Genomic DNA, 16,050 nt, shown 5'->3' with positions numbered 1-16,050 from the left:
GTTTCAACATTAGCTCTCAGCGAGGACAGATTGTACAGTTTGAAATGTGGTAAAAGCCTGTGTCTTAATGAGCGCTAGGTGGACTTTTTGATCACACTCCGTTAAGTGTGGTGTTGCTTACAATAACAGGATTTGTTTCTGCTGACTTTTTTTATAGGAACCAAGCAGACAGGAAAAGAAAAAAAAAAAAAGACATTGCAGGGTGTGAAAGACACTGCCTGCCTCAGTCACTGAGCTGACCTAGAGACCAGTACCAGTAGATGCCTGTTGCCATGAATGGATTCAGGGTAGATGAAGTTTTCTGACCTTTTACAGAGCATGTCCAAACAGTGATATGATCTATTAAGCTCCGTAGCTTGCCAAATCCCAGGCATATTTTCACAAGAACAGCAAAAGCAGTTCTCTTGCTCCAGGGTAATGTACTTCTGTAAAACTTCCAAGCAAAGAACCAACAGCCATTCACAGTCTACCTTGTTCTTCAAACTAGCCTACCCAAGTTTTGCTGAAACTTGTAAAGTCAGATTGGCTGGAGGTGAACACCCCCATAGAAAGCTGTTGTTTTGAACAGTTAGATCAGTAAAAGATACAGCAACAGAGCAGCTCAGGACCTGGAATGAAAAGTGTCAGGACACCCTGACCATTGGAGTTTGTTGTCATCTGCCTGCAGTTTTGCCAGGGTAACCGCTGTGAGCTCAAGTTTCTGAAAACACTCCCAGGTAGGAAATGCTGCTGTGGTGGCCTGGTGTAACATGGCTTTGCTCAGAAGGAAGGTGTATAACTTCAGTGCTCTGAGAATGGTCTCCTTGACTCTGTGGGTAAATTGTTTCATGAGATGTTGCATGGAGCTTGTGATTCAGTCAGTCTCGTCACCAGGCTCCCCCCTTTGCCAGCACACCGCTGTTCTTCAGCGCATGGTGTCAGGTGGTCGCATGGTACTTGGACCTGCACCCCAATACTAGCCATTTTAGCTAATGCACATGAGCAGCCTATTTTAAGTAAAGTCAAAACCAAGTGGATTTTGAGTCAAAATTATTCCAGGTACTTAGAATGTTACATGTTCATTGCCCAGTTACCGTTCTTCACAGTGGTTCTCTACTTTGGTTTTGGGGAGATAAAATACCCAGGAAAATAAAACACTTATTTTAAAGTGTACTGAGATTATTATTTCATTCTTTGCCAGCAGTAGAAAAGACTAGTACAAGACTGAGTTGTGTACAGAGCAGCAATGTGACTGAGTAAAAGTACATTGTACAGGATGTAAAAACAAACAAACAAAAAAACACCCCCCCAAAAAAAACACCAGAAAAAGCCCCTTAAGTTTCATTCCTGTTTTTGCCAATGCCTACTTAAGCAACTTTAGGAATTCACTTTCTCTCCTTATGTAGTACAGAATAATCCTGCTGACTTCAATTTTGTGAAACACATTGCTTTCTACACACAGTCATCATTTTGTAGGAAGGGGGTGTTAGTGACACTGAAAAATTAAGAGTGAATGTGTTTGAAAACCAAATGTTGTATGCAATTTTTATTATTTGTGAGCCAAAACTACAGGTTTGTGGTGAGAAGAGAATTTTCTTCCTAGTAGTTGACATCACTGTTACTGGAAGCAACTTTGAGCATGAATGACAAGTAGTCTTCATGTGGCATTGTGAAATACCATACTTTTCCATCTTGATCACAAGCATTGGTGTGTGCATAGATAAGTCTCATTTGTTGTTTGCACTTCAAAATATGAAACTTGAGCTCTTACTATGCTGCTGGATAATTCTGAGGTTGTTGTAACCTGCACAGCTGTTGAATACAGAGAAAGAGAGAGAGGGGATGCTCTAGCATGGACGTGTCATGGACTCCTTGACCTTTGGTTTTGGCACTCTGTAGCCCTGACACTTCCCTTCTTAGTCATTGCTTTAGGTTCTACCAGCAAGGATAATTTATGTAGGAATGTTTGCTAGAGTTACCAAGTGCTAACTGCTCCAAGACTTCTTATAACCAAGGACAGAGACACAAGGGTCAGTTGTGTGGCATTGCCAGCTGGGCCAACTCTCCTGTGCTCAGAAAGCTGCTTGCTTGCTTGGTACCTGGCTGAGAAAAACTAGGAACTGAATCCTGATCTCTGTTCCAAGCATATTCAGTGCAGGAGCAACTCCATGAGCCAGCTGTTGGCAATAAAATCCAGCTCTGGTAAATAGTGGGATCAAAAATATGGCATGGTACAATGCAACTCTTAATGCCCATAAGGCAAAGGAGGGGGTGTGCAGGAAAGCTGGTGAGTGCATCCTTTTACTGAGCAAATAAAAAGGGGAAGTAAAATCTGTGGGTTGAGCATCTGTCTGTATGCTGTCTTGCAAAAGCAGACCAGAATTGCATTTTAAGTACTTTCTGAAGTTTCTGCTCAGAAGAGAGAGATGGGAACCATCTGAAGAGCTGCGCAAGTCCGGCTCCATCCCAGAAGTGGTCAGCTCACACCACGGAGCTCATTGTGCCACAGGACTGGGAGTCCAGAGCAGCCGGGTAAAAATACCAGATAGTGAATGGACACAAGGAGTGACGCTCTCATGTGAAGCTGTGTGGTGTGTCACATGGTGGTGAATATCTTAGCTCGGTTACCAGAATAGAAAGTGGGTAAAATGCAAAGCTGACTGCAGAGGAAAGCTTCTCGTAAAAGGGAATACAGGAGGGAAAGAGGGCTGAGCCAAAGTGGGTTATTAGCATGCCTGTCTGGTCCCGATGACCAGGGTTTGTTTATACGCACACTCTCTCCAAGTACTGGCTGCTGCTTATTGTGTTAACAGTCATGTCTGCGTGCTGAGCATAGCTTACCTGTGAATGTAGATAAGGGCAAGTGTGTTCAGTCCAGATTCGGCTGCACCCATTTGTGAGCCCTGTTGTCACCAGTCGATGGTTGTAGGATAGCCAAGTGCCTGTAGATGTGTTTCTTCTTACGTGACTTGGTGAGGAGCGTTAGTTTTATTTTTTAAAAGCCTGTTGGGCATGCACAGACAGTTCATTACAGTGTTAGGGAAAAGTGAGATCTTTTTTTCTGATTTGTCTTTGCTCACACACAAAGGAAGTCGAAAGATGTCGCAGATGGATATTTGTGCCAAAAATGCCTTCTTTCTAAACCGTCTGGTGGTCGACCCCACTTGAGGAGCTCTGGCAGTGGGAGTCACAACATCCCAGGACTGGTGCTGGGACTGGTGCTGGCTGGTGCTGCGGCATGCTGACAGGTCTCTGAAGCACGGCAGCACCACGCTTCATACCGGGCCCACATCGGCTCCTGCGCGATACTTTTCTCGCCTGGACCAAAGCGTGGCTGCAGGAATGCGCACAGCGTTGGGCATCCCCCTATAAATAGAAGGCCTGGCAGGGTGGTTTCAGCTTTTGCTACAGCCAGGCATGGCTTCTCTGGGGGAGAGGATGAAAGGGAGATACGGGATATGCTGGGAGCAAAGTCAGACGCACAGTGGGGAGGCAGGAGATAGGACAAGTTAAAATAAGTCCCTCCTTCATGGGAGGCAGCAAGCCCTGCAGTTGCGGTCCCCTGTGCACCTCTTGGGAGCTGGCTCCCTGTGCTGTCATGCAAACCCCATAGCACAGACCTGCAGCAGGGTTCCAGCGGGGTTTGCCCCTGTTCTGTGCTGGCAGGAGGGAGGAAGAGTTGTGGGGCGAGGAGGAGGTGGGGGAGCAGCAAATCCCTCGGGGCTGGACACGCTGTGATGCTGGGGGGGACCCGCAGGGATCCCTGGGAGGGAGGCAGGAGCAGCGTTCACAGCGCTGCTGCTTTTCCATCACTCATCTGCAGCAAGTGGGGGAGATTAGTGCAGCTGCTGGATGTTGTTTCCCAGGGCCCTGGGTGTGGAGGCCAGGAAGGGTTTTTCATCCAAAAAGAGATGAGTATCTGGACCTGGGTGGGGTTGCACAGGAGCAGAAACCAATTTGCTCTCTCTCATCTCCCTCCCCTTGCCTTGCCCCAAAAGAAGTGAGAGAGAAGTAAAGAAACCTTTCTCCTGAAGGGGAATACATCTGTAACCTGACATTTGAAAGCCCTTATGTGTTTTAAACCATCCCTTCTCCATCCCCCTGCTCCTCATCAGTCTCCTCTGCAGTGCTTTGCTGGCGGTGGCGAGGCTGGGAGGCTGCTCCCATCCGTGGGGCAGGCAGCAGGCAGCTGGAGGCAGTTGCCCACCCTTCTCTCATGCCTACTTGTAGGCACATCCCTCCGTGGATGGGAGCCCAGCTGTGTTCATTTTCGGTCAGGGTAGAGTTTCCTTTGCTCATAAGGAGAGCTGCGCTAATGTGAGGCAGAAAGGAGAATAATATACAACGAGGGTGGAAATTGATTTAGGGTGCCTATTAGAGATTTAAGAGGGAGGAGTTAGGTGATTTAACAACCTAACTGTGTATTAATGACTTCTGTCTCAGGATATGTTTCATCCTTGCTTTGTTTTCCTTGCTTCTGTTTGTGGCAGTTGCTAAAGAGCAGAGTCAGGAAAGGAAAAAGAGGTACCAAGCTTTTTATTTTAGATAAGGCCTAGAAGTTTATTTGGTTTTACTTGTTAATGCCCACAAAGTGTGCAACGCAGTGTTAGTGAGCTATATGGGTGAAGACTACAGGTTTTGGTCTACTCATGAATGTTTTCAGATACCTAAGTACAAGAACACTACAGAGCACTTTTCCCACAAGTCTCAGATGAAGCTGAGTGTGCTACGTGTTTAATACCTTGGTGAGAATGATGGATATAACTATTTGGCATTTGAATCTTGACTACTGAAATGCAAAATCTGTAAGGATCAAATTAAAAGCCTTTGCTATTTGACCGCATCACCCGTGATAAAAACCAGGGCTGATGAATTTTGCTTAAAATTTGTCATTTGTCTCTACATCTCCTTTCTAAAATGTCTTTCCTTTTCCTAAAAAAAAAAAAAAAAAAAGCAAGCTACTATTTTCATTGCTGGCAAATTGGAATTGGCCGAGAGGGGAGTGTAATGCAAGGCAACAGGCATTACTTATGTAAACTTTTCTTGCATAGGTGCCGCTTGTCCTAAGTGTAGCAAATCCTGGCTTGCCTCTTGAACAAGCTGCACAAAGGATTGACTATTTCTTAAAGCATGTTAAAATGCTTTTATATCCTAATTAGCATTACAGATTTCAAGAATATTAATTTATTTTAATGGAAAGCTTTTTAATGGTGTGTTTTTACATAGAAGCTTTGTCTGCATTTTCAAAAAAAAAAAAAAGTGCAACAGTGTAGTAATAATTAAACAGACTCGCCTGGTGTGATACGTGGACTGAGCACCAAGGTCAGTCTGGTCATTGCACTGTCATTGCAGTTGCCTTAGGCTTCTGCTTTTGTGCTTCAGCAGTTCTCTTTTTCTCAGCCACTTGATTTGTGCACCTCTGTCAGCAAGCCGGAGCCTAGCGTTGCACTCGCTTCATACAGGTATGAATGACTGTAACGTAAAGGCTACTGAGAGTGGAGCTCACTGGAAAGCAGTCTTAGCTGCTAACAGCAGGTTTTGCTTATAATTGAATCTCTGTTTGGAACCGAACGGCTTTCCTCTCTGTTCTGTAATCATATTTATAGAAGAATGGAAAATGGTGGCCAATGCCAGCAATCACATGATAACACGACAGCTCTTACTTGGTACATCTGGAAACTTACCTTGCAAGTACGGTGCTTTTATCTGCACTCAGGTGTTGAGCCATTGCTCTGCCTGTTCTGCTAACACCCTCAGAACCTGTTCCCATCTCTGTTCTTTGCAGTCATACCATCCCTGTTTGACTTGGCACTACACGTGGGCAGACTTGTGAAACTGTAAGGAGAGGGGTTTTGTTTTGTTTAAGTTCATCATGAGCAAAGTATTACCATATGTTTCAGATGCTTTATTTGATATGCTGGACTTTTCAGACTTTCCACATTAATTCTCCATTTTTTAAAAAGCAGTTTAAGCAAGATGAAGAAAAATGTCCGTATCACCTAGGATTCCTTTCTCCTTTGCTTCTTAAACTGTGTTTCTGGATTTAAAAATATTGTAGGTATTGATATTACTTAAAGAAGGAAAATAGTACTGATGTCAAAACAGTAATTAATGGCTAGGCTTCCTTAAAAAAAATTAAAGCTGCCAGTCAATGCATTGTTAGGCATGGCAGCCTTCTCCAATTTAAATTAACACACGAGTTAGTCAATACAGCACAATGCTTGCCTTAACTAGTTCAGTTTTGAAGCTCCATACCTGTAAGTTTTCCTTGGAGGTGGTACACATCCTTATCTACATCTGCAGTGCTAATTGTATTCAAAGCTTATTTAATGTCACTGGGGAGAAACTCAGATTCCCGTAGTCCCTGAGGTGCAGCAGGGGGAACTCAACAAAAAGGCACGAGAAAAAAAATTTAGTGCATGCGGCTGGGCGACTGGGCGCTGCATCTGAATTAGCCAGCACCCATACTGGAATGACGAGCCCAAGTGAGGTCTGCAGGGCCTGAGGGACTTCCTGGGGCCAGCAGCTTGGTGGCACCCCATAGCACCAGGGGCAGCTTCACGGTGATGTCCTTCGTCCTCGGTGGGTGGCTGGGGCGCAAGGTGCCAGCCAGGGCGCTGGAGCTCGCCTGCAGTGCCTGTCCCAGAGGAGCTGCCCCGATTGTTCCCCCTGAGGGCTTTCTCAGGCAGATTTTACTCCACCTCTCTGAACTCCTCACAAACAGGTGTTATTGGGGTTGGTGCTGGCATCTGGGAGGCGTTAGGGCCAGGACCATGGAGGAAGGGGCACGCTTTCCCCCTGGGGTACGAGGATAGCAGTGGGTGTCCATGGCTCCAGTGTGGTTCCCTAAGCTGCAGCACCAGCCGAGCTGAGATGGGCAGCACTGATGCTCCCTGCAGTGCCTGCATCTTGAGATGACAGGCATGATTTATCTGCTTGTTTCTTTATTTTTTTTAGCCAGGATCTTGGTTTCGGCCTAATGGGAAAAAAAAAAAAAAAGAGTTCAATCTTTTTTCCTGACTTTTTGCTTGATCCCAACAAGAAAGAAAAAAAGAAGACTAAGGAGGAAAGAGAAAAACCCAGAGGAGTATTTAATTGTATGCTTTATGGAAGAGAGAAGAACACGTATGCCTTTTTCAGAAATAAGGATTTTGTTTTGGGGGAGGGAGGGAGGTTCTTTTTGCATGAAAACACCATTTTTAAATTGCAGATTTTTACTCTCCTGAGGCGTAATAGTTGATACAGGTGTACTATGAAGGCCTTTCACACGCTCTGAAAAGATCTGGTCTCGGGTGCAGCTTTTGACGGGAGCCCTAGGTAAAGCAATGCTGAAAATCAGCCTGCCACGGCCAGTGCAGGGAGCGCGGTATGGATGAGGTGCCTGGGGGGCTGGCAGCTCGCCCAGGAGCGCTGGCTTCTGCTCAGCCCAACCCTTGGGGGCACTGTGGTGGGTGCTGGCTCTCCGGGAAGGGAGCTCTGCAGTCCCCTCCGCTGTAGCTGTGCCTGCCCCGTCACACGCAAGGGGACACGGCCAGCACAATGGGTCACCGGCCCAGGGGAGGCCAGGCACATCAGGGACCCCTGGAGCTGCCTCGAGGCTCCCAAGGAGAGGGCGAGGGTCTGTGTCCCTCCGTGGAGCAGCTGGGCTTGCTCATGGTCCACGTGCTGAGGTACCAGGAGGAGCGTGCCAGAAGCGCTGCTTGCTTTCACAGCGGGCTTTTTTGCCACCTCTAAAACAGGGTTTGTTCCGGCAGCACGCGAGTTCTTGAGGTGGCTGCCCTAACCCTGTGGTGCCCTCCTTCCCCCAGTGGTTTTGGTGGTTGTGTGTTATTGTTTTCCCCGAAGATGAAAGCTTTGCATCACGGAATAGGTACTGCCTGTTGGCGGTACTGCCAGGCGAGCTGTCCCGGTGCTCGAGCAGCGCTGCACGTTGGCATTGCCCCCACACCACCAGAGACGGCTGTCACATTTAGCAGGTCTCTTTAAGGGAACACTTGCCTTGTAAACGGCTGTGGCTCTGTGTTTAAAGGAATGCCAGCACTATGCTGGCAATGATTATAAAAAGGTAGGATGCAAGTGAATTGACAGGGGAGATAAAACAGATTAAACCTGCAGTGCATAATATTTATGTCCCAGCCTTCTGGGTACCGTGATAACAAAAGCAGTGGTACATATACTTCACACTTGCCTCTTTCACCACTCAGAGACTACGAGTCCGATTGCTTTGTGAGTGACTCGGTTATCTCTTCATTTTCAGGGAATAAAAGAGGTCTGTGGAAGTTTATGTAGTGATAAAAAGAACAACAATGGGAGTTTGTTAGGGACAGGACAGGGAGGGGGTTGTTTCAGGATTTTGTCAGAACTCATTTCTAATTGCAGGATGTTTTCTTAATGAGTAGGCACATGTCCTTTTCCTTGATGTGGAAGGCAAAGACGGTATGGGGAGAACTAAAGAGGGGAGAGACGTGAAAGACTCCTAGTGCAAATAATATTCTCAGTGACACAATCTGTCCGCTTCACATTCACTGGTACTCTCTTCCGTGAAACTCAAGCGTTGGTCACAAGCTGGAGGTGTAACCACGAGGAGCCGTGTTGAGTGAAGCTGTGTGTCACTTGTTGGGTTCAGAGTGGACGTGCTCTGTCGTGCTGCAGGGCTCAAGCACCCGGTGTTTAAAAGTGCTTGTTTGCTGACACGTTGGCCAAATGTCGCTGCATAGTCCTTGCTGCCTCGAGCATAGCTGCGTTTCCCGTACCTTTGATTGTTTCATGCAAGTCTACCGTGCGCAGGAAACTTTTGTTTGGATGAATGTGTGAAGAGAAGTGAAGAAAAATCCTGTGTGGACAGGAGAAGATGTTTCTTCTGCATTTTGGGGGGCTCACGCTGTCTGCGATGGACATATATGAGTGTCAGAAGTCTTGAACGTGTTTCAGGTCTTCCTCCTGGCCCTCCTCCCCTTCAAGAAGCATGCATTTTTCTTTTATAGAAAGTTTATTTGTCGTAAAAGCTTTGAGAAGAATCAGTGGAAGTTTATGGAAAGGCAGTGCATTTGGGGAAAATTTACATGCAGGAATTTGAGTGGTATGCAGTAGCATGTTTTAAGTAGTAGTTAAAAAGGTGCTACCTAGCCATTTGCAGCTGTGTGCTGTCTAGGTCTGTTTTAGCCTTTCCTTGTCACTAATGTTCTTTGTTGTTGTTGTTTTTTATCTTAACAGTACTTTTAAGTAAAAACTTGGGGAAATGAAATGTTATAAAGCCATTGAAATATTTTATGTTGGATAATGAGGAAAGTTGTCAGAAGGTTGTAATCTTAGCTGCCACTTCACTGTCTGCCCACGTGTGATGTTCAGTTCTCATTTGCTCTATTCTTTGAACTTCCAGTGAACTTAATAGCCAGAAGCTGGTAGAAAGTGACTGTGATTGAAATGGTCTTTCTGTGGCAATAGTTTTCTGACGTGCTGTGGCCTTGTTCTCCATTTAGCAGGTTCTTAGTACCATGGGGAAAGCGGAAGGAGGCCAGCCTAATGTGAGACGAATGCTAGTCCTTATGCTTGCAGCATTCCCTAAGTCATTTTTATTTTATTCCTTTCCTTTCCAGGTGTGACATCTGTTGCATTACCTTTCGTACTCATCGGGGCTTGCTGCGCCATAATGCAGTTATCCACAAGCAGCTTCCCAGAGATCCCACCGGAAAGCCTTTTATTCAGAACAACCCTTCAATTCCAGCAGGCTTCCATGACTTGGGATTCACGGACTTCTCCTGTAGGAAGTTCCCCCGCATTTCTCAGGTACACTCTGTTCTTAGTAGCTTAAGGTACCAGCTGATACTGTGCCTGTTTTCTGAATTCATTGAAAGACTTGACCTTGATCCACCAGAGGCTGGATATACCATACTCCGTGGAACCCACGTTACTGCTCTCTGCCTAGGCTTCAGACACTTCCTTTCCTTTTTCATCTAAAGAATATTCACCTCTTTCTTTCTTTCCTTCCTTCCTTCCTTCCTTCCTTCCTTCCTTCCTTCCTTCCTTCCTTCCTTCCTTCCTTCCTTCCTTCCTTCCTTCCTTCCTTCCTTCCTTCCTTCCTTTCTTCCTTTTCTTCCTTCCTTTTCTTCCTTTTCTTCCTTTCTTTCAGTATTCCAGTGGGTAACTATTGGTATGAAGATCTATATGTGTATTTTAAAGGAAAATGGTGGTGGTGGTAGATCCTTGCCCTTCCCATCCTGCCTATTAGTTCTCTCCTTCCTCAAACCATTTCACATCTAAAATCAATAGGGAGGAGACATGGAAGGGAAGGCATTATTTATTTTAATTTACAGCAGCAAGGATGTAGTTGTGGTGTGAAATATTTTTATCATGAAAAACTTTGGGAAATCATCTTACTTACAAAAGGGTGACCTCTTCAGTGACTTCTTCATGAAACATCCCCAAATACATTGCTACACATTTGTGCTACATTCCTTATATGAGGTTTGAACGTTTTGCACCTTTGAGGGGAAGAGACTAGGAAAAGGCATGGGGTAGCCTGTAAACATTTTTTCTGAGATCTTTAAAGCTTTCTATTAGATTATATTATTCCTCCTTCTTTCAAACTTTGCCTGTCTTAGTTATTGTGGGTCTAGATGAAGTTGCTTAACTACTTAAAAAAAAACAAAAATAGAAATCAACAGCACAATCCAGCAGGATCGTGCTTATTCACAATCTGTACTTTTCTTACTCTCCTTGGATTAAAACATTGATTTCCAGCTCTCCTGGCTGCAAGGTGCTAGACCTGAAATTTGTCACCAGTCCAGGAGAACATGTACGTCATTCTGTAACTCTAGTAGAATTTTGATGTAAAAGTTGCATATTGAGGAGGAGAGAGGACTTTGTAAGCAAATTGGTTTTATTTTATTTGTGGCAGTCATTTGAAGTTACTAATGGATTTGAATGTTGGGACTGCCGTTTTGTAATAGTTCTGATTGCGCTGAGAGGCATGACCTACTAGTTAGCAGAACAAAGCATGTACAGTGTACATAAAGATCCTACCAGCCCTATACTTAAATTATCACTTGTGCTCTCCTTTGGCGTGGAACATTTGCCACATATGAGCCATCTGGGTAGCATTCAAATATAACATTTACATTTATGATCATTTTCAAGGACAGGCATAAAATCTGTTTGTGAGTTTAGTATTTTTCGTGGGAGAATGAATGTAATCAGACTTGACTAACCAAAAGCCTGTTTGTTTTGGTTTTGTGTTTCATTGATTGGCTTTGAGGGATGTTATTTTATTTTATTTTTTTTTTCTGTTTTCCCTTCTTGGATGCTTTTTTTTTTTTTCCCTTCCAGTGTCTTTGTAGTAACAAAGCTAACGGAGGTGATTTTACTTCCCAACTTAGAGGTGTTAACTGGATAGTCCCCTGAAGCTACCGTCCTGTCAATGAAGAGAGGGGATTTCTAGAAGGGCAGTTCAGGGTAGAAAGGTATTTGAGAGCCTCAGTAGCTCTCTGAAGGAGTTTGCCTCTATAGAAGGGAAATTTTGGAGAATCAGCCTCTAATATAGATACACCACTTAGGTGTCTGAAGGCTGTGGAGTAGTAATGTTTCCATGCTAGCTAGGTGGTGGCTGCTCTAAACTCCTTAACTTGGACACTAGAAGAGAGTGTGAGCTGGTGTAGTTTTGCAGTAGCTTGTGGTGCCTTTGCCAGATGGAGGTGTCTACTCTAAATATTTCTGCGTGTCTTGCAGGTGTGGTGTGAAACGAATTTGCGAAGGTGCATCAGCGAATTCCATCGGTTTATTTGCGAGACGTGTAACAAGGCATTCCCCATGCTTTCGGCACTCAAACTGCACACAGAAACTCACGTGATGGATCAGGGAAGAGACAAGCACAAGCCACAGTCCGCGACCCCACCTGGCGAGAACCCAGACCAGAAAGCCTTCATGGCATCCTTGGGCCTACAGTACACCAAAGACATCAAGCCTGTCAAGCAGGAGGACGATACACAAGACGAGGTCCAAGAAATGCGGCTCAGAGCACTGAAGAGTAACCTACCTCAGGAACCCGGCAGCACCAGCCTGCTCAGCCTCTCTCCCCTGGAAGCTGCCTCCATGGGAGGGTCATTTTCAGTCCTCCCCCCTACAAAAGAGAACATAAAGCTTCTCTCACTGCAGCCTTTCCAGAAGGGTTTTATCATCCAGCCTGACAGCAGTATTGTGGTAAAACCCATCTCCAATGAGTCTGCCATCGAACTGGCAGACATTCAGCAGATCTTGAAGATGGCTTCCTCCGCTCCTCCTCAGATCAGTCTTCCTCCACTTTCTAAGGCACCTTCTGTCCCCGTGCAGTCCATTTTCAAGCATATGCCGCCACTGAAGCCAAAGCCTTTGGTAACGCCCCGAACAGTTGTCGCAACTTCTACACCTCCTCCTCTCATCAGTGCCCAGCAAGCCTCCCCTGGCTGCATTAGCCCAAGCCTCCCACCGCCTCCTCTGAGGCTGATCAAGAACTCGGTGGAGTCCTCCTCCAACTCTCACCTCCCCCAGCCAGGAGCCAAATCAAGTCCTTCCTCACAGTTGCTCCTCCAACCCAAAGTAGAGCCTTTAACTCAGCATGAGATGAAGACACAGCTGGAGCAGGACAGCATCATTGAAGCTCTCCTGCCCTTGAGCATGGAAGCCAAGATCAAGCAAGAGGTGACGGAAGGGGACCTCAAAGCCATCATCGCAGGGGCAGCAAACAAGAAAGCCCCAACGATGAGGAAAGTCTTGTACCCGTGCCGTTTCTGTGACCAGGTGTTTGCCTTCTCTGGTGTCCTGAGAGCTCATATCCGTTCTCACCTGGGTATTTCCCCATACCAGTGCAACATCTGTGACTACATTGCGGCTGACAAGGCAGCGCTGATCCGGCACCTGCGGACACACAGTGGGGAGAGGCCTTACATTTGCAAAATCTGCCACTACCCGTTCACAGTTAAAGCCAATTGTGAGAGACACCTGCGAAAGAAGCACCTCAAAGTGACCAGGAAGGATATAGAGAAGAACATTGAGTATGTCACCAGCAACGCCGCAGAGATGGTGGATGCCTTCTGCTCCCCGGACACGGTGTGCAAGCTGTGTGGCGAGGACCTGAAGCATTACCGGGCCCTCCGCATCCACATGAGGACGCACAGCGGCTGCCAGAAGAAGAAGCCGTTTGAGTGCAAGGAGTGTGGCACAGCCTTTTCAGCCAAGAGGAACTGCATTCACCATATCCTCAAGCAGCACTTGCACGTGCAGGAAAGGGAGATTGAGAATTACATCCTGGCGGTGGACTGCAGCGCCCAGGAGGGCCACGCAGATGCTCCTTTATTGGAGGACAGCACTTACATGGACCGCAAGCCCATCACGCCTTTCCTGGAGCCACAGAACGGCTTCTTGCTTGGGACATCATCTCACGTTCCCATCAAACTTGAACCTGCGGGCAACTTCCCGATGGATTTTGATGAGCCGCTGGATTTCTCTCAGAAGAACAAAAGCCTGAGTGCCGTGCAAGTGAAACAGGAGAACCTCTTTGGCTCTTCTCCCCTGTCCCTCTATGATTGTTCCATGGAGCCCATTGACCTGTCCATCCCCAAAGCCCTGAAGAAGGATAGCGATGTCCCAGGTGAAGCCAGGAATCAAGAGCTGTCTTCTTCTGGGAACAGTGACGCAGCCTATAACTGTCAGCAGTGTCCTCTGGCCTTCGGCACCAATGGGAACTCAGAGAAAAACAGGGCTGCCAGACATCCCCAGCCACTGAAAGGTTCATTGCATTTGACTGTCCCGATCATTTCCCCAGCTCTCCTTGGCAGTTCTGCCTTGCTGAGACCCTTGAGGCCTAAACCACCACCACAACCTCTCTTGCCAAAGCCTCCAGTAACTAAAGAGCTGCCACCGCTGGCTTCCATCGCACAGATCATTTCGTCTGTGTCTTCTGCTCCTGCTCTGCTGAAAACTGAGGCTGCAGATGCCAGTCCCAAGGCAGTGAGCAGCTCCACTGGGTGTGACAAATCAGGGAACGCCAAAGCAAAAGTGACAATCGTGACCACCGTTCAGAGAGACTCCAGCCTTCCCAGTGACCTGACTCAGGTGTGTGACTCGGAGCAGTCTCCCATCGCCGACACTGGGCTGGCTAAGAAAAGAGGTAGAAAGAAAGGAACGAAAAATAAGCCTAAATTGGGCAGTGGTGTGGATCTGGAGTCAAGTGGGGAGTTTGCCAGCATAGAGAAGATGCTGGCTACCACAGACACTAATAAATTTAGCCCATTTCTGCAGTCCACTGACAATTTCAAGGAAGAAAGCGGCAGAAATGGAACAAGTGAGGACGAAAAGGAAACTGCCGAAGATAAGCTGCTGAGAGGGAAGAGGAATGCTTACTCAGACTGCCTTCAAAAAATCCCCTGTCCTTCCTGTCCTCGAGTCTTTTCATGGCCAAGTTCCCTGCAGCGGCACATGCTCACTCATACAGGTAAGAGTGCCTTATCCTGGAGGGGGCCTGTAGCCTGAGAATTTTCCTCATTAAAGGGTCTCCCCATGGAGGAATCCTTCTTTCTTGTCCTCTCTCTAATGTCTGAATCATGTTCTTCGTTATTCTGCAAAGCCTCAGCTGTTGCAGTTGCATTGTGGTGGTGTTAAATTTTTTAGTAATGGAATAATCTCTGTGGCTTTGAGTATCAAGGGGGCAAATTAAACTGCTAAACCCAGTTGACTTCAGCAGCGTAACTTAGCGTACATGGAAGAAGAATTTGGTTTCAGGTTTTCTATTATTACTGTCTCATCTTGACCGTGAACATGTGTGCTGAATATTTTATTGTGCCTTACGTGGTTTGTTTGGCCGCATCCAGTGGCTGTTTGTCTACTTCAGTAACGATAAAAACATCCCATCAAAACGAGAGCAAATAAATGCAGAATTGTGGCAGGAAAGGAAAATAACTTAGCGTTTAGCATTTCTTTTTCTTGCGGTGGCTTTTATTTGACAGATCAAAGGAAGTGAATGCAAGAAATATCATCCCAAACATTATGCAGCAGCTTGCCTCTAGGAGATGTTTCTTCTTAGTGTTGACACAAGTAAAGGTGGGCTTACGCCCTGGGGCATGGAGGTGTGTATGGAATCTGTAGTATTGTGCTGGTGAGTAAGTAACCTCAAACCGAGGGGTAGACAAAAGGAGGACCTGGGGAGGAAGATTTGCTCTAGCTTTGGGGTTCTTCTTCATTCTTCATTGTAATGGAAGTAGTGTGTTGAATGCTGTGTCAGTTTGAAGTCCACTCCTTTTTCCACTACGCTGTAATAATTAGATAACCCAACAGTAGATTCTCATCCTGCTTGGAGAGGAAGAGGACGAAGCTCCGCTTGCTGTTGCTCCCTTTGAAGTCAGTCACAGTTGTTGATATTGTTCTCTTCATTATGCAATCTCAACTCATGTTGTAAAGAGTAAAAGTTAGAAATATTTGTAAGAAGCTTCTGGGAATTGAGTACAGACTTTATTTTCTTTTTTGTTTTCCCCTGAAGTAGTTGAGTTTTCATGAAGCAACAGATTCATGTTGGTCCTAAATGGGAACCCTGGAGAGGTAAAGAGGTTAGCTAAGAGGTTTAAAGGCAATCTGAGCTGTGGAGCAGCCCCTGTTACTGTTTGCTTTGAGTGACACAAGGATGTAACTTGCAAGGTATCTGTGCAACAGTGAGGCTATAGTTTTCTGGCCTGCACAGACCAAATTCTGTCATCTTACTTCGTATATATATGGTTTGCTTTCAGTGGTGAGGGAGAACTCTTTACTTGTATCAGTTGTTTTCTAACACCCTGCCCTCCAAAAATAATACATCGTTACTGAAGAACTGTTCATGAGACAGAAAACAATGAAGGGAGGTTTTGCCCAGACTAAGGGGGTTGACCTGCTTATTGATGGCAGCCTTCCAAGGTAGCAGCACTGCTGTAAACCCTTAATGAAGACAGGAAAAATGCACTTGGCCGTGAGCTATACTGGTAAAACCTGCCTCCCCTACCATAACTGGGCTTGGAAGGAGACACCATCCTTTCAGAAAGCCTGTGCTGCAGTCCCCACAGGCAGGACACACAA

The 16,050-nt window shown here is 46.1% G+C and overlaps 1 protein-coding gene across 1 annotated transcript in view; it reads left to right on the top strand.

Annotated features, from left to right (window-relative positions):
* RREB1 (ras responsive element binding protein 1) overlaps positions 1–16,050 on the top strand; it is a 66,577-nt gene that overhangs the window by 31,013 nt on the left and 19,514 nt on the right. The window contains exons 7-8 of the mRNA XM_032182690.1: positions 9,576–9,765; positions 11,704–14,443. Of these exons, the coding sequence (XP_032038581.1) occupies positions 9,576–9,765; positions 11,704–14,443 (2,930 nt within the window). The remainder of the gene's footprint in view (positions 1–9,575; positions 9,766–11,703; positions 14,444–16,050) is intronic.

Source organism: Aythya fuligula, chromosome 2 (genome assembly GCF_009819795.1).
Source record: "Aythya fuligula isolate bAytFul2 chromosome 2, bAytFul2.pri, whole genome shotgun sequence".
NCBI lineage: Eukaryota > Metazoa > Chordata > Aves > Anseriformes > Anatidae > Aythya > Aythya fuligula.
Note: the sequence above shows the minus strand (reverse complement) of the source record. Positions and strands in the feature narration are given on the sequence as shown.